General features: G+C 55.5%; 1 protein-coding gene across 3 annotated transcripts; it reads left to right on the forward strand.

The window, feature by feature from the left end:
- The first annotated feature begins 29 nt into the window (after nt 1-29).
- On the forward strand, nt 30-23,504 carry SYT12 (synaptotagmin 12). 3 transcript variants are annotated; one of them, XM_043452533.1, is made up of 8 exons: nt 30-744; nt 7,066-7,122; nt 11,762-11,955; nt 13,652-14,044; nt 17,147-17,362; nt 18,505-18,625; nt 19,706-19,839; nt 21,165-23,504. In XM_043452533.1, exons 2-8 carry the CDS (start codon nt 7,089-7,091, stop codon nt 21,336-21,338), a joined length of 1,266 nt encoding a protein of 421 aa, XP_043308468.1. In that variant the 5' UTR covers nt 30-744; nt 7,066-7,088; the 3' UTR covers nt 21,339-23,504. The 3 variants fall into 3 exon arrangements, with proteins under 3 accessions (XP_043308468.1, XP_043308469.1, XP_043308470.1); XM_043452534.1 differs by lacking the exon at nt 30-744 and having other exon boundaries at nt 7,060-7,122; XM_043452535.1 differs by lacking the exons at nt 30-744; nt 7,066-7,122 and having other exon boundaries at nt 11,825-11,955; nt 13,552-14,044.
- The last annotated feature ends 531 nt before the right edge of the window (nt 23,505-24,035 follow it).

A 24,035-nucleotide genomic window follows, 5' to 3' on the forward strand; every position in this document is an offset into this window, starting at 1 on the left:
TCTGCTAAAAAGGGAAGAAAAAGAGAGAGAGAGATTGGAATGACCACGACCCCATTAGGTCATTGTGAGAAGTGAGATGACGTTGTTTTACCATTCAGAGAAGGGGCCACCTGCCGCTTCCTGTTTTCTGATTGGTACTTAGGAGGTGCACAGTATCAAGTCCGATTTACAGAAAAAGAAACTGAGGGCCTAGAATGGGCACAGGATAACAGGGTGCGGTCGCTTGAGCTAGAACCGGGGCCTGCGGACTTGGAGCCCAGTGCTCCCGGAGCTCATGGTCAGCACATCCCCAGCCCCCACTCCGACTCATCCTGGGCCTGGGAGTGTGGGGCTGATCTCGGCCTCGGACGACCTCTGGGATCCGAGGCGCGCTTGGGGATCTTCGGCTCAGACCCCGGAAGCGCCACGCAGCTCCCGGGAGCGGAGAGAGCGCTCGGGGTTGTCACTTTAAATTAAAAAGAGAGCGGGCGGGCGAGCGCCAGGGAGCGCGCGACGGGCTCCTGGGAGCGTGCCCGGACTGCGGCGCAGCTCCCGACTGCCGCCCCGGCCCGGCAGAGCCCCCGGCCCGCGCCGCGCTCCTCCCAGGCGGGCGCGGGGCGACACTGCAGGGGTGGCTCCGCCGGCGACCGCCGAGCTTGGCGCCGGTGCGTGCGCGCTGCGGGAGGCCGGCGGGAGCTGGGAGCCAGGAGCCAGGAGCCCGAGCCTGAACCCGGACCGGAGCGGCGGCCCCTCCGCGGAGCCGGGGTGAGTACGCGCCCCGAGCGCGGATGAACGCAGTGTCCCCTCGCAGCGCCGGGGACCCCCGGGCTCCGCGCGCCCCGCTCATCTGCACACCCGCGCGGATCGCACACCCGCGCCGCGCTTGCACACACACACGCCCGGAACAACGCACGCCGGGCGCCCTTCCCCGGCCCGGCCACTCCGCGCACTGCGCATCGCCTCGCGCCCCGCACGCCCGCCCCGCGTGTGCACACACGCGGCTCTCTCGGCCATTTACACGCCTCCCCGGCGCCCGCGCTGCACGCACACCCCTCACGCGCACAGCGCCCTGCCTGCCCCCGCTGCCCCGGCCCCGCCTCGCACCTCCTTCCCAGCTCCAGGGTCGGCCCCCCAACGCTTCGGTCCCCAAATATCCTGAGGGTCCCCGCGGGATGGGTGCTGGGTTTTCAGGAAATGCCTCATGTCGCACCCCATTGCCAGGAGGCCCTGGGGGACCAAGGGGATCCTCAGCCTCTGTCTGCTGTCACCAGCCTGGGTGGGGAGCTGTCCAGGGTCTCTCTGCCAACCTTTGATACCATTGCATTTTGGGAGAGGAAGCCTGCCAGTCTCAAGGCCCTGGGGCTGTAGATTTGGGCTGAAGGTGGGGGGAACTGGGGCCAAACAGGGGGACCTGGAGCCAGGCCTGTGGGTGGAGGATCCCTGAGCCAGCCATCCTAGTGACCCCTCTTCCATGGGCTGCAGAGGGACTGGGTGCCCCTCCCCCTCAGCCACTGAGGCCACCCTCCCCACAAAGCACCTGGCAAGTCTGCACCCTGGAATGTCAACCTCTTCCTTGGAATGTCAACCTCTTCCCTGGAATGTCAGCCTCTTCCCGAAGCTAGGGAGTGGGTGACAGGTTGGGCAGCAGCAGCAGCAGCTATGCCTCCTACTAGAAATAGGGAAACTGAGGCTCAGAGAGGGCATGAGACTCACCCAAAGGAACACAGCCAGTCTGGAGAAGGGTCAAGACCCAAGCCCCTGGCCTCTCCACCCTGAAATCTGAAGCCTTCCCCAAGCAACTTTGGAGAGTGGGGTCTCCCAGCCTGGGGTTCCAGCTTGGACCCGGCTTCTCATCAGCGCTGGTGACTACGGGCAAGTAGTGTCCTGCCCTTCAGTTTTCTTACCAGTGCAGTGGGCAGAGGAGCAGCCCTCTCAGAGGGCAGCAGGGAGGGTGTGCTGAAATAACACCTGGTGAGCCCTTGGTACAGAACTCAGCACACAGTATGTGCCCAGGAAATGCCAGCTCCCACCACCCTCTCCAGTTTGTACTGTGGTTTTGTGGGCTTTAGGGAGGGGACGGTGGCAGGATATGGTTATTCCAGAAAGTGGGAGGGAGCCCTTGAAAAGGATCTCAAACCTGAAGCTCCTAAAGAGGCTCCCAGTCAGCGATCGAGGGCTCCCCTGTCCCCACCCCCTGATCCTTCCCATTGCCTGCTGGCCTCCGGGTGAGGGGAGCCAAAAGCTTGCTAGCTCAGGGGCACCGAGCAAGGACATGGGGTGAGGGGGAGCCCCACCCCTGCCAGAGTCACCAAATTCCTGGAAAGCCATGTCTTGATAAGCCCAGGAGGGGTCCTCGGCCCGTGGTCAGATTCCAGTAAGTCTCGTGGCAGGTCTTCCCACCCATCTCCACCCCCAAAAGGCCTGCTCAGGAGGTGGCATGGTGGCCAGGAGCCCAGGCCCAGATCCATCGCACCTTGGAGTCAGTCCCAGTGTTGCTACTCATAGGCTGAGTGACTCCAGCCCTGGCTTCCTCATCTGTCAAAGGGAGATCCGTTCACCCATTCAGTGGTCAGGTTTATATCACATGCATACAAGGAGCCAAGCACCACGGGAGGCAGTTAGCATGGACTATGTCTGATTCTCACAGCAAAAGGTAGGTGTTTCTGGGTAGGTATGATTAAGCCTGCATTTGAACCTAGAGGGGTTTTCAGTGAGCAAACTCCCTGCAATTTAGGGTGTGGAGGGTTGGGGCCAGAATGAATGGATGGAGTGAGGAAGAGTGTCAGGACAAGGTTCAGATGAGGGTTTGGGATGACTCTGACCGACCCGCGCTGTGCCCCGTCCTGCATGTTGGAACTCAGGGCAGCTCTGGTCGCAGGCTGCCCTGGCCTCGGATCTGCCGTGTCAGCATCGTGTTCCAAGCTGGAGCCGCAGCCCCTCTGCCTGGCAAACCTCCAGGCTGCCAGCAGGAGACTGCCGAGGTTATCATAGTGAGTGGGATGGGGTCAGGGGGTCTCAGGAGTGGTAAGTAAAGCCAGCAGGAAGGGCGCTGGCTGCAGAGCCAGCTCTGGCTCTGTCTCAGCTCTCTGCTTACTGGCTGGTGACCTTGGGCAGATTCACTGACCTTCTCTGAGCCTCACTTTCATCCTCTGAGGAGTGGGGATGATGACAGGCTCTGCTCCCTAGAGGTCTTGAGCAAGGCCATGGAGAGGGCGTCTTTGAAGTCCACACAGGGCTGTGGCTACTAATAGACAAGGCGCTGGACAGGATGGCAGGCACCGCTCCACCACTCCTGGCTGTCTGTGCAGCTTTGGGCAAGTCACTTAACCTTTCTGAACCTTCTCTAACTCATCCAAAAGCCTGCTTACCATGCTCATGAACCAAGATGCTTCCAGGGGCCAGCAGGTTCTGGAAGTGAATGCAAGGGTAGAAGATGCCAGGTCCAAAGAGCAGATGCCCCATCTGAAGGGCGCAGCCTACTCAGCTCCAGCTCTGGCTCTGGGGTGGGGGAGGCTGAGACCCATTATTCCTAAATCTAACTTTTAAAAGGAAGCCGAAAATCTATTTTCTTTTAAACAAACCCATTTTTCAATGGGAAATCTCCCCAGTTTTTGAATGCTGGCAACTCACTTTGAGACAAACATACCACATCTGCAGGCTGGTAGTGCTGCCCACACGATTCCACTGCTCAAAGTAGGGGGCTTGGGGGCCTTTTGGACCCTGGTGGCTCAGATGGGAAAGAATCTGCCTGCAGTGCAGGAGACCCCGGTTCAATCCCTGGGTTGGGAAGATCCCCTGGAGAAGGGAAAGGCTACCCAGTCCAGTATTCTTACCTGGAGAATGCCATGGACAGAGGAGCCTGGTGGGCGATAGTCCATGGGGTCGAAGAGTCGGACACAACTGAGCAACTAACACTTTCACTTTCACTGGACCATTTACAGGCTAATAATCATAGCAGCTAAGATTTGCCAAACCCCACCTCACTTCCTTCTCCTTCCTCCCTCCTGACACCCTGATCAGGCAGTCATAAACCCCATTTTATAGATGGGACAACTGAGGCTCAGAGCTAGTGAGGGGTAAAATCTGGGGTTCAAAGCTTGCTCAGGTTGCCCTCCTCCCAAGAACCTCAACCTCTCTGTTTCCTCTCCTCCCTCCTCTCAGGCAGAGGTGCTTTGGCCTCTGCCCCTTCACAGGGGTTCTCTATGGGACCTTCTGGCCTGGCTGAGCCTAGTCAATGGTGCCTTCAATGAATGCACAGCTCCCAGGGTGTTGTGATTAGGGGAGGGGAAAGGGTGGGCCATGTGGGAGCCTTGGAAAGATGGGGGCTCCTTGACGGCCAGATGCCCAATATGGCAGATACAGGGTTCGGTCCCCAACTATAGGAACTTGCCACTAGGATGTCCTCAGCCCACTCTAGTATGCTGCTGCCATGGGCTGTCCCAGTGCAGGAAGTCAGCTTGGGCCAGGTAAGCAGGAAATAAAGTCGATAATATGACCAGATTCCAAGCAAGACAGAGGCAGGCCGGGACATGAGTGTTCATATTAACATGTGTGTTTCAACATATCCAGAACCCCTTCTGCCAGGAATTAGGGCCGCCTTGGGCGTGTACACAGTGCCTGATTTGGCCCGCGGGTTCTCAGACAGCTTTTGAAGCCATATGCCCTCCCACAGTAAGGCACAGGGGTTAGGGAGCAAGTGTGGAACAGAATGGCCTGCACTGAACAATTTCCTAGCTGTGTTGCCTGGGCAAGAGACTTCACTGCCCTGCCTCAGGGCTCTCTTCTGCAAACCAGAGATAATCATAGTCCTTACCTCAAGGGGTTGTTAGAGGATTAAATGAGGTAATGTATATGCAAAGTGCTTACAGCTTGAGTGTAAGAAGTACTTGGCAAGGTCCTTATCACCATCTCCAGCCCAGGTTCCAGGAATGAGCTTCCACTTGAACTGGCATGGGTGAAGCCCTTCCTAGTTAGTACGGCCCTCCCATCACCATGACAACTCACATCTCACCGTGGGAGTAGGGGCATCGTCAGGGACCTGGGAGGGAGCAAGGAGCTGTCTGTGGACCTGGGCAGGCTTCGCCCCAGGGCCCTATCCTCCCTGACTTCTCAAGGCCTGCTGCCCTGGGACCCATAGCACTTCCACATGTGCTGGAACACCCTGTCTAGATCAGGAAGCGGCACCCCCGCTTCTTGACTTCAAAGCTACAAATTGGGGAGAACCCCAGGATTCCAGAAAATGCTCACTCCCTGATTGGACCCCAGTCCCAAAGGGAGCCCACAGCCTCCTTTGAGGAGTTGTAAACGGGTCACCACCCAGGAGCTTTTACTTTCTACTGAATGGTGTTTAGATTTTTTGTGAATTGTTTGCAACATTTAAAAATCAAGAAACTGCATGTTAAAAAAATACCGGTATCTGGCTTTTCAGATCTAGCCAGGCTAGACTGGCATTCCCGTGGGAACAGAAAAGCAGCTGCCCTTGGGTAGACAGACACTCTGAAGGTCTGACCACCCACGTCATCCGCATCCCCCAACCCACGGGCACCCCAACTTACCTGCTGGTAACCACCTCTCGGAACCCCGAAGGAACGCAGAGGGTGGAAACCATCCTGTCCTCCATGTCCCTTGAGCTGAGATCCTTACAGCTCACCCCAGCCTTCCTTTAGCAAACCCCCACCCCACTTAGAGCATGTCTGCGAGCTGGTTTACTTGTTAGCAAACACAGTAATAAAACCTGAGCAGTCGCCTGGCTTCAGGTAATGGGTTGTATGAGCTTCTAGACCTTTCTAGAACACCTTAGTCAAACCTTCAGTGGTTCATAAAACTTGGGAGTGGAGGATGGGGAGGAAACCATCCCAAGCAGAGAAAGGACTGATAACAGAATATTGCAGAAATGTAGCATTTCCGGTTCAATGTAAACAAAAACATTTGAACTCAGTCCTAGGGAACACCTGAGGGGGCTGCTCTAATGAGTAGCCAAGTCGCTGATGGTCAGTCTGTTGTTGGTAGGATGGGAATGAAATAGGGTTGCCAGATTTAGCAAATATAAATACGGGATGCCAGTAATTTCTGAGTTTCAGATAAACAGTGAATTTTTTTTTAGTATAAGCATGTCCCATGCAATATTTAGACATACTTTTACCAACAATGAATCAGAAATTCACGTGTCCCTGGGCATCTTGCATTTTTTTCCATCTGGCAACCCTGAAATGGAGAAGAGGGTGGCAGAAGATGAGATGGTTGGATAGCATCACCGATTCAATGGACATGAACTTGGGCAAACTCCAGGAGATAGTGAGGGACAGGGAAGCCTGGTGTGCTGCAGTCCATGGCATTGCAGAGTCGGACACAACTTAGCAACTGAACAACAACAACTCTGAAATGAGGTTTCAGAGTGCTTGAAAAGTGCTTTAAACACTACTTTTTTTTTTTTTTAAGGGACATTTTCTATGCTATTTTTTAGAGACATCTTTGGCAGCCAGTGGTTAGGACTCCACATTTTCGCTGCAGAGGGTCCAGGTTCCATCCTTGGTCTGGAAACTAAGATCTGGAAAGCCACAGGGAGTGGCCAAAAGTAAATAAAATGCTATTTTAAAAATCTGCTACTTTTAAGTGATACAAATGAACTTACTTACAAAAGAGAAACAGACTCACAGACTTTGAGAAGGAGCTTATGGTTGCCAGGGGGTGGTGGAGGGATCAGGGGAAGGGATGGTTAGGGAGTTTGCGATGGGCAGATACACACTGCTGTATTTTAAATGGATAACAAACAAGGTCTTACTGTAGAGCACATGGAACTCTGCTCAGTTATGTGGCAGCCTGGATAGGACAGAGGTTTGGGGGAGAATGGATCCATGTACATGTATTGCTGAGTCCCCTCATTGTTCACCTGAATCTATCACAACATGGTTTGCTCATCAGCTATACCCCAATACAAAATAAAAAGTTTAAAATAAATAAAAGTCCACTACATTTGCCCAGGTCCCCTCCACCTGAGTGTGAGCGCTGGATGCTGGGCATGTGGGGCGTGGCGGGGGGGTGGTGACCCTCTGAAGCCCCCTCCACTGACTCTCTTCTCCCTTCCAGTCTCAGCCCCGGCGGCAGGCGGCATGGCTGTGGATGTGGCAGAACACCACCTGAGCGGTGAGTCCCCGCGGCCAGTGAACCACCTCACAGGACCCTCCCACCAGGCCCGGGGTAGGGGTGTCGGTGGGACCCCAGTCATAGCCCCGATCTACTGATAAGGACAGTCAGAGAGTTGCCCAAGGTCACACAGCCCTGGTGGCTCAGATGGTAAAGAATCTGCCCACCAGGTGGGAGACCTAGGTTCAATCCCTGGGTCGGGAGGATGCCCTGGAGAAGAGAAAGGGTCACCCACTCCAGTATTCTTACCTGGAGAATTCCATGGTCGGGGGAGCCTAACAGGCTACAGTCTATGGGGTTGCAAAGAGTTGGACATGACAGAGCAACTACCACTATCACTTTCACACCGGATTGGGACCAGTCTGAGGTCTCTTCTTCTGTCTCTTCCAGTCGCTTGCCTTCCTATGGAAGGACTTGAGGGGATCCCCCAGGAGGCCCCTGTCCTGCTGCTCCCTAAGGTTGAGCCTGTCGTGTGGAATCCACTGCCCTGGGGGCATTCCTGGAGCCAAATGCAAGGAAAACCAGGAAGGTTGATATTAGATGCACAGGATATTGAACCCAGTGGTCATCCAGTCTAGCCATGGCAGCTCCCTTGGGACCAGCCTCAAGACACCAGACACACTCAGGCTGATGGCGGATGGTATCACAGCTGAAATGCACTCGCCATATTTTCTCCCTCTGTTCCCCTCTCCATTTACAGATGGGAGAAGGGAGGCTCAGGAAAGGGACCGTGACTAAGTAACAGACCCAGGACATGGACCCAGGTCTCCCAGGCCGCAGATCCCCATTCCTCCAGCTCCTTCCCTAGCTCAGCCCCCAGCCAGCCCAGGGCAGAGCTGAAGGGCAGACCACCTTTCCCAACTCCCAGCCGGGAATTTTCACTTTCCACCTGCAGGCTCACAGGCCTTGGCCCAGGCCCTGGCGTGGCCTTCAGTGAGTGATGAAACCTCTCTGAGCCTCCACTTACTCACCTGTAAACTGGGGGTGATGCTGCCAGCCTCTGTGAGCTAACATGTGTGAAGTGCCCAACTGTGCAAACACGGCTCTCCCCCGACCTCCGGGCCTTTGCACATGCTATGCCCTTCACTTGGAGCGCTCGCTGCCTCTGCCTGGCTAAGTCCTCGAGACCCGTGTGAGGTTACGAGCACAGAGCTGGAGCCACGTTGTCTGGCAGCTAATCGCTTGTCTATCTCTCAGCTTCCCCGTCTGTAAAATAGGGATAATAATAGCACCATCCTCTCAGAGTTGTCCTGAGGACTCACTGGGTTAATATACAGGAAGTGTTTGGAACAGAGCCTGGCAAAGCGAGGAACAATTATTCCTAAGGCTGCTTCTCTTCATTCCTGTTCTCAGCTCAGACCTCACTTCCCCAGGGGAATTCTTCCCATACGGTCCTGAGGCTGGTACACAATAAAATGAGTAAATAAATGCACATTAACTGTCATCGTTTCATGTCAGCTTCCTGGGGATTTGTCTGTCCTGCTCCCATTTTGTGCCAACCGGGCTGCTGGCTTCAGGCCCTCAGCCCCTGGGACCCTCACTCTCAGGAGAGCCTGGTGATGCTTAGCCCCCTTGCCTTGTCCACTGCCTGTGTGGACTGTGTCTGCCTCCTGCCAGCACCCAGGCCCCAGTGAGCCTGCTGGGCTGGTTGTGCGTCTGGGTGGGGGACCCGCCCCCCCACCCCCACACACTTCACTCTCCAGTCACCAGGTCCAGCCCCTTCCCATCCCCCACTGACTGGACGTCTGAGAGCCTGGCCCGCTCTGGGCCCACCGTAGCTCCTTGTTCTGATTTTATTTATTCCACAAATTACATTCTTGCAACAGAAGTCAGGAGCACACAGGTTTGCTCGCTCTCTCTCCATCCGCATTTCTTCTGCCTCTTCTTGCCTCTCTGTGGTCTGCCCAGCCCTTGCCTACACGCTGTGTGATTTTTACATCAAATCATGTGGTTATACCGTGTCGGGGATTGATTTTTTTTCCCTTCTCATAACAATGCCTCAGACGGTTCTCTGCATTGCCACAGCGACGTCCCGATGACCTCAATTGTCATTCTCAAAGCCCAGTGACCGTCCCTCCTGAGACAGCGGCCACTGGCCCCCTCGGTCAGACCTTGGGGCTGTTTTCAGATTTCTGCCATAAATACAGACTCGCTGACTCACCGCAGACAGGAAACTTGTTGAGATTTTTCCCTTAGAATAACCGTGCCCCCCTCCCACCCCGGGTGGGACCACTGGATGGTGGATGATTTTGGTGTCATGCCCTCTTTCTGGATGAGGAGACAGGAGCCAGGGAGGCGACGTGGCCTCCGGGAGCTGAGGCATCTACACCAGACTCTCCATTTTCCACCCCAGTGGCCTTGAGCCCAGAAATATAAAGAGATGTGTTCCTTAGCTTCTATTAGCCTCAGTTCCCCTCTAGAGACTTCCCAGGTGGCTCAGATGGTAAAGAATCAGCCCGCAGTGCAGGAGACCTGGGTTCAATCCCTGGGTCAGGAAGATCCCCAAAGTGAAGGAAGGGACCCCATAGGATGTGGAGAGCTGGGTAAATGCCAGGGCTGAATGCTGGGCCCTGCCTTTCTCTGGAGCGAGTGTTGTAAATTCTGGTGGAGCTGGCCAGGTTCAGCACAGCGGAGGGTGGGCTGGGGCCTCCCGGGGCTGCATGACTCCGTCCCAAACGCCCCCTTCCCTTACTGTTAACCGGGTGCTCTGAACTCTCTGAGCTTTGCATACCGTCCTCATCCCCAACCAGGGATCGAACCCCAGCCCCCTGCATTGGAAGCAGGGACGTTTGCCACTGGAGCACCAGGGAAGTCCCCTGGCCGCACACTCCTTGCTGCTCCTGCATGTCCCATATTGGGCGTCCCTCTTTGCGAAACCCTCCTGGGATGTTCTCATCATGACGCCCATCGCTGTGCTGTAAAGATTTGCCCACCCCCGGGGACTGTGACCCACTTAAGGGACTGAGCCTGGGGCTCCAGGGGGTCCTCACACGTAGTAGGTGCTCAACGGCTGTGTGATGAGAAACCTCCCCTCCTGAAACACCCTCCTTACATCTCTCCCCCCTGCTGCTGGGGACCTGTGCGGGCAGAGGCCAGGTGGGGCAGTGGTTACCCCTGCTTGCTCTGGAGTCTGGCGGCCAGAATTGGAATCCCAGCATCACCCCTTCCTGGTTCTGTGACCTTGGGCAGGTTCTTGTGTGCCTGGGTGTCCCCAATTGAACCCAGTGTAGAGGCAACACTGAGAACGCTTTAGAGAACTGTATTTGCCAACAGTTCAGTCTTTTCCGAAATGAACCTTACTGTCTCGTTGACTTCTCTGGGGGATTGAAGAACCAGGTTTCCCAGTAGAGTGACTTAACATTTATGGTTCTGCCATGGGCCAAGCACTGTGCTAGGTGAGGACCTACCCAGCACAGCTGAGGGGATGGTTAATTACCATTTGGGGACAGTGAGGCTCAGGTAAGGAAAGTTATTGACTCACCAGTGCACAAAAAGCATCTGAGCATCTAGATTTGTCCCCAAGCCCTGCACAGCCTACAGCCACCTCTCACTTCTGGTTGGAGTGTTTTTATTTGTATGTTGTTTGTCTTTCAGTAATAATTTTATGGATATAAAACTCACATGCCATACATTCACTTACTTAAAAGGTACAGTTCAGTGGGCTGTAGTTAGTCTATTGTGCAAGCATGAGCACAGTCAATTTTTAGAATATATTCATCACCCCAAAAAGAATTCCCATACTCCACACCCCCCACCGCTCCCCGCACCAGCCCTTGACACTAATTTACTTTCTGTCTGTAGAGATTCCCTATTTTGGACATTTCATAGAAATAGAATCATACAGCATACGGTCTTTTGGGACTAGCTCCCTTCACTCAGCATGATGTTTTCAAGGTTCATCCATGTTGGAGCATGTATCAGTACTTCATTCCTTTTTATTGATGAATAATATTCCACTGTAAGAAAGTACTACATTTTATTTTTCCATTCATCGACTAATGTGCATTGGGTTCTTCTTGATGAAGGTTGAGGCATAAAGGGGGATCATTTCTTTTTCCCCCCCAAGCCCCCTTCCACTTCCCCCCAGATCCCAAAAGTCTGCTTTGATTATCCAGAAGCAGAAGTCCTCTAAAGGCTGAGAGAACTCAAAGAGGCATGAACAACCCAATTCGTGTAAAGCCTAAGGAATATTTAACTATTGTTCTCAGCTCTTCATCTGCTCTAACCAAGTGTTGCTCCTGCTAGAAATGTGTTTTTGTGGAAAGCAGCTGAAAGCAGAAATCAGAGAGTGTATATCTCGTTCCACACTGGAACCCCAGCACCCAGCACGACACCTGGCATAACAGACACTCAATAAATATTTATTCAGGGACTTCCCTGGTGGTTAAGACTTCACCTGCAAGGGTGAAGGTTCAATCCCGGGTTGGGGAGCGAAGATCCCACGAGCCTCAAAGCCAAAAAACCAAACCATAAAACAGAAGTAACATCATAACAAATTCAATAAAGATTAGAAAATATATATATTTGTTCAATGAATAAGCAAGTCAGTGCTGAACTGGGGGCTCCCTGGGTGGGGATGTATAATGATTGAGAGGCCCCAAGGCCCATTAATGAGAGACTACTCTGCTCTTGCCTTCAGTCATCAAGAGCCCCCCTGACTGGGAGGTGGGTGTCTACGCTGCTGGGGCCCTGGCACTGCTGGGAATTGCAGCCGTGAGCCTGTGGAAGCTCTGGACGTCGGGGAGCTTCCCCAGCCCCTCCCCATTCCCAAACTATGACTACAGATACCTTCAGCAGAAGTATGGTGAGACCTACGCAGAGGCCAGGCAGAAGGTGAGGCTTCTGTTCCCATGGGTGCACACCCCCCACCCCTGCCTCCACCATCCACTCTCAGGATTGACCCCCAATCCCTCCCCAACTCGCTCCCGGTTAATTTCCTCCTGTGAACAGAGTCCCTTGTCCTCCTCCACATCTCCAACAGAGCCCAGCTAGGTAATCAATGAATACTTGGTGAATGAATGAATGCTTTGCATTTAAAACACCATCCTGGGAATTCCCTTGTGGGCCAGGGGTTAGGACTTTGTACTTTCACTCCCGGGGCCTGGGTAAACTGGGTAATTTGGGATTCCACACGTGATGCCAAATTTTAAAAGCAAAGCAAAAAAAAAAAAGAAAAAAAAACCAAACAAACAAACCCTCCCCACCATCTTGTGAAAAATACAGGAAAATAAAAACAAGAAAAACTTCCCCAAAAGCCACAACCCAGAGGTAAGCTACCATGAGTTATTTTCCAGTATTTTAAATCTAGCCCCCGCCCCAATCTTTTTTCCATGCATAGTTTTTATACAGTGGATGTCATTTCTCCACAGAATTTAACACCCTACTCTTTTCATCTCACTTAAAGTTGAAGCACTTTCTCATATTGTTGATCATAAACATCATTTTAATGACTGCATAAGATTCTTTTTTATGTATGTGCCGTGATTTACTAAATGCCACCATAAATAATACAGTAAGTGGTTTATATGTCAAACTTTGTCTTTGTATGGGATTATGTACTTTGAAAGGATGCCCAGATGTGAAATTACTGTATCAGGGAGTGTAAACATTTTTAGGGCTCTCTATATATTGCTAAACATTTCATCACTTGACACTTGGCAGAGGATTTTGCTAACATCATGAAGAGTTCCAGAAAGCACAGCCAGAACCTGTTACCAGACAAGGGCCCCTCGTGCTTCACTCATTTGAGGTTTTGGAAGGAATGATCTCTTACTCTGTTGGGAGGACTGTAAATTGGCACAACTTTTTCAAAGAGCGTTTTGGACACATGTGTCAAAAGCTGTCAAAAGGACTGTGTCCTTTAAGTCGAGATTTTAAGAAAGTTATTCAATGCTTTATGGTTTATGTTTGTGAAAAACAAGATAAATGTCCAACAGTAGGGGAATAGTAACATAAACTATGGCTATCCACTTAACAGCAAATTAATGGGGCCATTAAAAAATACGATAACGAAAACTACCAACAAGGGAGATACTTACTGCACACAGGCTTTTGTTTTCTCAAATCCCAAGATCAACTTAGAGAAAAGAAAAATTTGCCTATTAGAGTTAGTGTTATCCAACATGAAAGCTTTCTCATGTGGTAGACTTTTTGTAAGCTTCCTTTGAGGCTGCTCCATTATCTGTTGAGTATCTGTAGTCTAGTTTTCTTACCCATTCCCCTTCTGCTGGACACTAAGATTGCTAACTATTTTTCCTTTTCCTACACGTCATCTCAGTGAACATCTTTATTAATGAAATTCAGTTCATATAAACAAACATTTTGAGAAAAGGCTCTCTTGTATCTTGGATAGAGACAGAAAACTAAGTAACATGAAATAATACTAAAGAAGGATGTTCCTGACTAAGGCATGCCCTGTTTTTGCAAAAGGGGAACTAGGAGGTGTCTTGCCTGAACCGGGCTAACCACATGTCTTCAAGACCAAGCCTATTGCCCTCCGATGCTCCCACGCCCCTTCTTCTCACCCTAGAGAGTACCGGCCTGGAATGCACAGCGCGCCAGCACTAGGGGGCCCCCCAGTCGCAAAGGCAGCCTCAGCATCGAGGACACCTTTGAAAGCATCAGCGAGCTGGGGCCCCTGGAGCTGATGGGCCGCGAGCTGGACCTGGCCCCCTACGGGACCCTCCGGAAATCCCAATCGGCCGACTCTCTGAACTCCGTCTCCTCCGTCAGCAACAACTTCGGGCAGGACTTCACGCTGGGCCAGGTGGAGGTGAGCATGGACTACGACGCCGCCTCCCACACCCTCCACGTGGCTGTGCTGCAGGGCAAGGACCTCCTGGAGCGGGAGGAAGCCAGCTTCGAGTCCTGCTTCATGCGTGTCAGCCTGCTGCCGGACGAGCAGATCGTGGGCATTTCCCGGGTGAGTGGCGGCTTGGGGGCGGGGCAAAGGGCGGGGGCGGGGCAAAGGGCAGGGGCGGGGCAAAGGGCAGGGGCGGGGCAAAGGGCAGGGGCGGGGCGGGGTGTGCCCCGGACTCGCAGGAGTCCTGCCCCTGCAGGCAGGGCTGCTGGACCAGGCAGGATCTGAGGAGGGCGCCAGAGAGCGAGTTTGGATGGTGATCCCAGAGTGGAAGGTGCTGGCTATAGCGAGGACAGACCTGAGAGTCTGGGGCCTCCACCTGGGGGCCCCCACTGTGTGCAGTTCTCGGCAATCCTACCACACGAATCCAGTGTAACTGTCCATTTGTCAATTGTGTCAACTTCAGGTCCTGGCAGGGAAGGGATGACAGGTTCATGTTGGCTCATTTGGGGAGAGTTCGGTAACAGGACCGTTATAAAGTTGTGGTGGTATGTAGGGCGACCTCAGGGATGGCGTGGTATCCTGGTCCGAGGGGATGGGGGCAGGGGAAGTTACCCAGAGACCACTGTGTGCCAAGGGCCATCTGGATAAGGACTATGTCCCTTGGTTAAGGAGTGCGATCAACTCATAGCCATCCTGCTGAGAAGGACCAGGGGAATAAGCACCCTGACCTCCCTCCAGTTTTTGTTTTCCCTCCAGTGACCCCTACTGGCCAGCCCCAGGGAGCCTGGTGATGTAGCCCTTGGAGGTCAGCTCTTGGGGCTGAAAGCAGTGGGAGGGAGGCTGCAGAATAAGCTGGAAAGGGCATGAAGAGGGACCCAGCAACCTGCTCCAGGCTTCCGCTCCAGATGGCACCCCCGCCTTGCCAAGAGAGAGCGAGGTCTACACCATACTGCCCGGCACCAGCAAAGGTCAGCCCAGCACGGCCTCTGACCACAGCAGGAGGAGCCTGAGGTCCAGGCCTCAGTGTCCAGTCCTGTTTCCCATGCTGAAAACGGGCTGCTCCTCAGCGGTGAAGACTATCGTTCCCCTCCTGTCCCACCCTGCCCCCTCACTCCAGGAGGGTCTAGAACCAATGTAGGGCTAAGAAGGGGAGGCCAGCTTCAGAGAGGCAGTGCAGGGTATGCTTAGGAACAGCACTGTGGAGCCTGACTTCCTGGGTTCAAATCCTGCTTCTCTGCTTCCTTGAAGTGTGACCTGGAGTGAGTCACTTAAACACTCGTGACTCAGTTTCCCCATCTGTCAGATGAGCATCGTCATGCTTGAGGAAGGAATGCATTAATATCTGCAAAGTCCTGGGACTTCCCTGGTGGTCCAACGGCTAAGACTGTGCTCCCAAAGCAGGGGGCCTGGGTTTGACAGCAGGGACTAGATCCCACATGCTGCAACTAAGACCCAGCGCAGCCAAATACATATAGTGCTCAGCCATGTCCGACTCTTTGCGACCCCATGGACTGCAGCCCACCAGGCTCCTCTGTCCAGGGGAGTCTCCAGGCAAGAATACTGGAATGGGTTGCCATGCCTTCCTCCAGGGGATCTTCCCAATCCAGGGATCAAGCCCAGGTCTCCTGCATTGCAGGCAGATTCTTTGCCAGCTGAGCTATCAGGGAAGCCCAATATACATATATATGCTGCATGCTGTCTCTTCAGTCGTGTCTGACTCTTTGCGACCCTATGGATGGTAACCCGCCAGGCTCCTCTGTCCATGGGATTTTCCAAGCAAGAATACTGGAGTGGGTCTCCACTTCCTTCTCCACTATGTGTGTATATATATTAAAAGTGCGTAGCCCAGTCCTTGGTCAGCTCTGCATGGATTGTCTGTCAGAACCGTGAAGCGTTCTCTGGCCCAGAGCCACGCTGCCTGCGGCCTCAGCTGCCTGGAGGACCCTGGGTGGTTCTGGGTCCTTCCCTTGAGGGGACAGGCTGACAGCTGCCGCCACAGCCTGATGTGTGCTGAGAACCTGGTTCACAGCGCTCGGCCCATCTGCATCCCTCTCATTAGCCCCAGGGATGGGGGATGGATTGAGGGCATCTTACAGATGAGGAGACTGAGGCTCATGGAAGTCCTTTGCCCATGAGATCCCCAGCAAGTGAGCCGGAGATCCAGAACTCGACCCCAGAGTTCTCCGTCTACATGCTCATAGAGTGCATGGATGATCAGGGAGCCTGCACTCCTATGGGCAGGGGACAGTCAAGAGGCTGGTTTGGCCAGAGGAAGGAATTTAGGGCCAAAGAAGACCTGAATGCCAGGGTCAGGATCAGGAGGTGGGCTTTGTCCAATGGGGGAGGAGCCCTTGATGCTTGAGCAGGTGACCGGGTTGGGTGTGCAGCTCCCAGGTCGGTGTAACAGCCTATCCTCAGCCCGGAGCGTGACTGGAGAGTGTGACTCAGGACACTTGGAGGTGCTGACAGGTTTATTCCCAGAAATGCAGGCGCCTTAGCACCCCAGCTCGCCAATCTCAGTGAATAGGGGGGCAGATGCCTGGCTTCAGGCAAGGTACCAGGGATGACAGCTCCTCTCTTAAAATATCGCCAGGCAGTGACTAAGGCAGCCCCCCAGGGAGGGGGGAGCAGGGCCCGCGCGTGCACCTGCCCAGGGGACAGCCCACAGCTTCCTGGGAGGAGGCCAGTAGCGCCCACCAGGCAGGACTAGGCTTAGGAACAGAGTCTTCCCAGTCCTGCCTCATCATTCCATCCATCCATCTGCCCCATGACATTCAGAGCATCCTGGGCCAGGCCCCACGGGGGCTGGACATCAAAGGCTCTCAGCTTCACAGGCAGTTATCCCTCCTCACTGTATGCCTGGCCCCAGGGCTGGACTTGAACATGTGCCAGAAAGATGGCCATCTCAGCTGGCACATGGCAAGGGTTCTGTGGAGCCATGGGCACTGAGGATGGGAATTAGTTGGGGTCAGTTTGTTAAGCTTTGAATGCCAGCCCACTAGATGGCCACCTCTGAGAGGAGGACAGGGGGCTTTTATATCATCAGGGCTGAGCCACCAAAGAAAGGATCGACATTGAGGTGTGGGGTCAACAGAGCTCGATGGTAGCCCAAGCCTCCGGGCTCCCCCGTCCAGTGCTCTCTCCCTACCATGGGCTCGCCGGCATCTTCTGCTGCCTCCTCCCCAGCGTCGGACCTCCTTCCACCGCCCTTTCTCTCTGCAGATCCAGAGGAACGCCTACTCCATCTTCTTCGATGAGAAGTTCTCCATCCCGCTGGACCCCGCAGCCCTGGAGGAGAAGAGCCTGCGGTTTTCAGTGTTTGGTATCGATGAAGATGAGCGGAATGTGAGCACGGGGGTGGTGGAGCTGAAGCTCTCTGTCCTTGACCTCCCGCTACAGCCCTTCAGCGGCTGGCTCTACCTGCAGGACCAGAACAAGGTCAGTCTGCCCACCTGCATGTGCCAGGATGGCTTCACGGGTGTATACTTTAGATGAGGGAATCCACTGTCCTCAAAACAGCGTGAATGCCAACATCTTTAGATTAGTTCAGTTGGTAAAGAATCGACCTGCAACGCAGGAGACCCCAGTTTGATTCCTGGGTCTGGAAGATCCGCTGGAGAAGGGATAGGCTACCCACTCCAGTATTCTTGGGCTTCCCTTGTGGCTCAGCTGGTAAAGAATTCGCCTGCAATGCGGGAGACCTGGATTTGGTCCCTGGGTTGGGAAGATCCCCTGGAGAAAGGAAAGGCTACCCACTCCAGTATTCTGGCCTAGAGAATTCCATGGACTGTATAGTCCATGGGGTTGCAAAGAGCCGGACAGGACTGAGAGACTTTCACTTTCACTTTTAGGAGATTAGAGAAAGAGAGCCACATTCAGAGAAACTGAGGTTACTGCATGCAAATGAATGGCCCTTGACCACTGTTTACACCTCTTCTACTGCTTCTACCACCAAACCTTAAGAAGCTCTACTCCTGTAGAGGTTCTGTGAGTTATTTCAGATGGAGGCCAAGCTGAAGTTCAGCTTCCTAAGTGTAGCAGTGCTTGGGGAGCATCACTGTTATTTAAGTAAGTGAACATGATAGTGTTCATCACTCAGTTTTGGCGACCCTATCGACTGTAGCCCGCCAGGCTCCTCTGTCCATGAAATTCTCCAGACAAGAATGCTGGAGTGGGGTTGCCATGCCCTCCTCCAGGGGATCTTCCTGACCCACGGATCGAACCCAGGTCTCCTGCATTGCAGGCAAATTCTTTATCATCTGAGCCAATATTTAAGCAAATGATCTGTTAATTCCAGTCCACCAGGACCCTCTAAGTGCTACTACCACAGAATGTTTTCTTCGGTCTGGAATGAGGGAACGTAACTGCATTTGTTGCGACATTTGACAGGCAACCTCTGGTCCTCCTTCCAAGGCAGGACCATACCCAGTGGGAGGTGGGGAGAGTACCATGGAGTAGGGGAGGGGTCCCTCTCTCAATCCCACCAGCTTGGTGCCCTGGGGTAAGGAGCCTTAAGAGCAGCAACTTCTCAATGGAGAAGGAAGGGCAGAAGCCCTCTGAGCCACCCACTTGTCCTCCAGGCCGCCGACGCCGTGGGCGAGATCCTGCTGTCCCTCAGCTACCTCCCAACGGCCGAGCGCCTTACCGTGGTCGTGGTGAAAGCCAAGAATCTCATCTGGACCAATGACAAGACCACAGCGGGTAAGGCCCTGCTGGCTGCCTGGCTCCTCCGTGTGGCAGGTGGGAGCTGTGCCCTAGCTGCTAAGCCCTGGGCACCTGAGGGCATCAGCAGGTGTAGGGCCCAGCGCCAGGCTCCCCACCCCCGGCCTAGGCTGAGCTCAGGAGCTCTGGACGGTGGGAAGATTAAGCTCGCTGGGGAAGCATGGGAACCATGGAGCGGGGGCAGGGAGCCCCTGGGGGGAGGGATGCGACTCTGAGAGCAGGAAGCTAGGGCACTGGTATGAAAACAGCGGGCAATCCCAGAGGCTGGACTGCATCCCAAATCCCAAACGGGGACCAGGGCCACCGAGACGGTGTGGGTATCAGGCGGGGCCTGATGTCTCAGGTCTGCGTGAACCTCAACCCCAGGTAACTGAAGACTGAGGGCTGCAGGAGCCTGGCTGGGAGCCTGGGGGACCCCGGGTCCCGGCAGGTGTAGCAAGGACACCGAGTGGGCGGTAAGTGACGAGCAGACAGCGACTCGTTATTCCAGAGCCGCACGTCCTTGAGTCAGGCTCCACTGAACTGGCGTCGGGTGACTCAGGGCTGACGTCTGCGTTTGGGCCATTTATAGAGTGAAAAATGACGGATCTGTGGAGCTCCCCCAAGCATCACGTGAGGGGAGCATGCACATGGGCTGCGAGGCAGGCTGCCAGAGTCCAAAGCCCAGATCTTCTCTTGATGTGCGTGTGAGCCTCAGTTTTCTCATCTCTGAAATAGGAAAGAAAGGACTGGTGACGGAACTTCGAGAGAGAATGGTGATAGAGAAGGTTTGGAGGGACTTCCCTGGTGGTCGAGCGGCTACGATTCTGCATTCCCAATCCAGGCAGTCTAGGTTCGATCCCTGGTCAGGGAACTAGATCCTACATGTCTCAACTAAGAGTTCACAGGCCACAAAGAAAATTGAAGCTCATGCCTGCTGCCACTAAGATCTGGTGCAGCCAAAGAGCTTTGTTAAAAAAACAGTGAATGTTTGGGGAGTTTGGAACCAGTGCGCTGCCGTGACTGGGCAGGTCTATGCCAAGTGAGTGGCCCTCACGCCACCCCCCTCCCCACCCACAGACCCCTTCGTCAAGGTGTACCTGCTGCAGGATGGGAGGAAGATGAGCAAAAAGAAGACAGCTGTGAAGAGGGACGACCCGAACCCAGTGTTCAATGAAGCCATGATCTTCTCCGTGCCGGCCACTGTGCTCCAGGTGAGGGGGGATGGCGCAGGGGAGGGGCCCTCCATTCCCTCCAGCCTCGATCCTCGGGACTCCTGCAGACCCAAAGCCATCACCTTTCTAGTGAACAACATGTATTGAGCACCCGCTAGGTACCAGCCCTCTGGTGGGTGCTGGGGATACGGGCACTGCTTCCTGGGCGCTCACAGCGGACAGGCAGGGAAGTCCCCAGACAGTGCCAGCCCACGAGGAACACCCAGACCTTGGCAGCCAGGCTCGGCTCAGCAGGTGGGGCTAGCTAAGCTGAGATCTGGGGGAAGACGGTTCCCAGGGGAGGGAACTGCACAGGCCTAGGGATGAGCCGGGGCTGGGCCAAGGCCCAGATGTCAGGCCCCCGGTCTCCTGAGATTCTGCCTGCAGAGGCCTGGCTGACCTCCCCAGACGCCCTTGGCCTTCAGAAGGCAATGTGCTCCAGGGAGACCCCCTTCCCGGCAAAGATATCACAGACCGAGGGTGGGAGGACTGCAGAGGATGTGGCCTGGGCCACACTGGTAACCTGGCTTGCCTGCCTCAGAGGATGGGGAGCTCATCACCTTCCTTAATCTTTCCTTCCATCCATCTTTTTTGTACCTTAAGCCCAAACCTGCCCCTTGGCCCTGGGGCTGTACAGAAACCCCTAGTCTCCCCTCCTGGGACACCCTGTCTGAATTTGAAAACCCAGAACTCCACCTCACTCTGGGTGTTCTGAATCCAGGCAGACATCTCAGCGTCCCTGGCTGGTCCTCCCCTACCACTCTCATGGGGCAGGCCACCCCTCTGCCCTCCGCTTCCCCTGGGTGGTCATCCTGCCACTTCTGCTTCACAGCCTCTTAGGGCGGGCTGACTCTTGGGACGAAGCGGGGTGAGGGGGTGCTGAGGGGTGGGGGAGAGGAAGGAGAGAAGTCAGGCTGGGTTCCAGTCTCAGCTTCACTACTTTGATCTCAAGCAACTTCTTTCCTCCCTTCCTAAATTATGAGTCCAGCATATTATCTCAGGCACAACATCAGACATCCATAATGTTCTGACTGCATGCAGTCACTGTTGTAAGTGCTGTACGCTTTTTAACTCATTTTGTTCCTGGAACAGATAGGAACTATGAGTACCACCCGTTTTAGAGATGGGGAAACTGAGGTAGAAAGAGCCCAAGTCATTGCCCAAGTTCACCCAGAAAGGAAGCATTGAGGCGGGGCTGTGGGGTCAGACAAGTCACAGGTGAGGATTCAGGGGGGCCATGCCTGGCACCCTGCTGGGGTCTGGGGGCCACGGGGGACCTCTGGCATTGCCCCTGGTCCCCAGCACCTATGTCACTCCCTGCCCAGGACCTGTCTCTCCGTGTGACGGTGGCTGAGAGCAGCAGTGACGGCCGTGGGGACAACGTGGGCCACGTCATCATTGGGCCGTCGGCCAGTGGCATGGGCACCACCCACTGGAACCAGATGCTGGCCACGCTGCGCAGGCCCGTGTCCATGTGGCACCCCGTCCGGCGAAACTAGCAGCCGGGGCAGGGCCAGGGCAGGCACCAGAGCCTGGCATGAGCCAAGCTCTGACACCCTTCTCTGTCGTCCGGCTGGAACCATGAACGCCGGGGTCCCCGGTGGAGCCCCCGTGAGCCATCATGATCCCTCTGTGCAAGCTGTGGTGGAGGAACGGGCCTGGCTGGATGTCAGAGGACCCAGGGCTGTCTCCCACTGAGGACCAGCTGTGACTGGGCCGGGACCCGGGGAGCACAGCCAGGCATCGGACCCCTGTGCCCCCATTTTCAGATCCCCAGCAGGTCTGTCCCTCGGCCTGGGGGGACCTTGGCCTCTCAGAGCTCCCCACACCCCACCCCTGCTGGGAAGCCATGCACAGGGACCCTGTGAGTCTTGGGGGCTGGGTGCTGTGCGAGGCACAGGCTGGGGTGACATGAACAAGGCCAGCCCCTAGGACATCAGGGAGATGAGATCCCCCCTGCCCCGGTGATCTCGGTGCAGATGGAGGCCCTGCTTCGAGGACCTGTGGAGGGCTCAGGGGTCCGGGGCGGGGAATGGGGGGCAACACGGCAGCTGCGCTGGGAGAGGCAGGGAGAGAGCTCAGTCCCGGGCCGCAGCCCAGCCCAGGCCAAGCTGAGTAGGATTGTGACCGCGTCACAAACGCAGTCTTCCACTGCTGCCGTGGACACAGGGCCCCTCTCTAAGCAGGAGGAGAGGCCGAGGGACCAGGCCAAGCGGTGGCCCACAGGCCACCTGGGACAGCACCTCCAGCCTCATCCTCTGTGAAATCTAATTCCTAGAACTGTAACCCTCATAAGGCCCAGGGGTCCAGAGGCCCAGCCCCAGCCCAGGCCAGCCCAGGGCCAGGGGACACGCAGCTGGCCAGCCCCTGCAGCCTGGGAGACCCTCCTCTCTTTTCAACCCAGATCTGTGTTAGGCCCACACAAATCAGGCCCTGGCTCCACCGTGTTGGTTGGTGTCCCTCCAGGCCAGGCCCTGTGGGGAAGAGAGACGCCTCAGCTGAGGGGGGCTGGGGGGCAATGGGGTGGACAGGATATAGACTGCCGGGGGCCTGGGAGAGGCTCTGTGGGCGCAGGCTCTGAGAGGACGCGGTGGAGTCCCCGGGGCGGGACCTTGGAGAAGGGGTGGCCGGAGCGCTGGTCAGGAGGGGAAGTTGAGGGGGGTCAGGATGGAGCTGGGGGGACAGGTTTGAAGCCCAAGGAAGGAAGGAGGTGGCTCTGGAGGCCAGTTCAAACCATCAGAACACCAGATGCCTGAGGCTGAGCTCCAGAAGCAGACCCTGAGATTCTCAGGCGACGGGTTGACTCGGGGAGAGCCATCAGGAGAAACATTTAAGGCCAGGATGGAGCTCTGGGGCAAGAGAAGAGGCCGGCAGGTTGTGGCTTCAGGGGAGCCCAGCTTCGGCCCCTTGGGGAGGGGGGTGCTCTGACGTGTGGATGGCACCCCAGGGGGCTCCAGCCTGGAAGCCAGGGCAGGGTTGTTACAGGCCCACAGGAGTCTTTGGCTCCCACCCCACCCCAGCTGGAGGGAAGGTGTGCCTGGCCTTCCAGGTATCACCAAGGCAAGCTCCAAGCTGCCAGAGGCAGCCCCAGAGAAGCAGGTGGGGGTGCGCCCCTTGTCCTGAGGGGTTGGGGGTCCCCCAGGCCACAGGGATGGGGGTGGGGAGGAGACACGGTAACATGCCCTGCAGGCCCACCCTCCGGTGAGAGGTGGGTTCTCCGACTGGCTGCCTCTGGAGACCCAGGCTCACCCAGGTACCCCCCAATGAGGTGGGGGGCCCCGGGGTGGTCATGGGACTGGAGGCCAGACGGTGGCTGTCCCCACCTGATGTGGCCATGGCCCAGCCCTGAGGCCAGGTTGTCCAGTGGGTGGAGGTCTGCGTGCCCCAGGCCAGCCCAGGGCCGGGGGACATGCAGCCTGCCAGCCCCTGCAGACTGGAAGACCCTCCTCTCTTTTCAACCCAGTGGCTCTGCCTGGCAGGCCGTGAGGTGTACTCCCCCCTTCTCGTCCCCCTCCACCCCTCCCCCTAACTGCATGAAATGCCGACTGTGCACCCGGATGGGCGTGGTGGGGACCGAGTATGTCGACTGGAATGATTCTAGAACCAAAATAAAGCTGGGGCAGGAAGGAGGGGGCTGCCGGGGAGCCCCGCTCGCCCCAAATCACCTTTGTCTCCGGAAATCAGGGCCTCGGGCCTCGGTGAGGGTTGCTGTGAGCATGCCTTCCCCTGCTGCTTGGACGCCAAAGGGTCAGGAGGCTCCCCCATGGGGAGGCCATCCCAAGGACCAATGCCATCAGGCTGTCAGGGAGGCTCTGAGAAGGGGCCCTGAGCCCGCCTGACTGGGAGAATGGCTGTCAGGAGTCTCAAGGAAGGCCACTCAGGAGTGTCGCTGAGCTGTCTTCAGGGCAAGAGGGACAAGTCACTCCAGTCGTGTCCAACTCTTTGCGACCACATGGACTGTAGCCCGCCAGGCTCCTCTGTCCATGGGAGTCTCCAGACAAGGATACTGGAGCGGGTTGCCATTTCCTTCTCCAGAAGATCTTGCCCACCCAGGAATCGAGCCTACATCTCTTATGTCTCCTGCACTGGCAAGCGAGTTCTTTACCACCAGCGCCACCTGGCAAGAGAGATAAGGCCAAAAAAAGGTGGATGAGACCAAAAGAGCCTTCCTGGCAGGAGAAACAGCATGTGGAAAA

The sequence above is a fragment of the Cervus canadensis genome, chromosome 29 (assembly GCF_019320065.1).
Source record: "Cervus canadensis isolate Bull #8, Minnesota chromosome 29, ASM1932006v1, whole genome shotgun sequence".
In the NCBI taxonomy this organism is placed as follows: domain Eukaryota; kingdom Metazoa; phylum Chordata; class Mammalia; order Artiodactyla; family Cervidae; genus Cervus; species Cervus canadensis.

Excerpts from the sequence above, each read along its gene's own strand:
- SYT12 (XM_043452533.1), top strand. The coding sequence starts at position 7,089 with ATGGCTGTGGATGTGGCAGAACACCACCTGAGCG. Across the intron at positions 7,123-11,761 it reads GGCAGAACACCACCTGAGCG|TCATCAAGAGCCCCCCTGAC; the intron begins GTGAGTCCCCGC and ends TCTTGCCTTCAG. Across the intron at positions 19,840-21,164 it reads TGCCGGCCACTGTGCTCCAG|GACCTGTCTCTCCGTGTGAC; the intron begins GTGAGGGGGGAT and ends CTCCCTGCCCAG.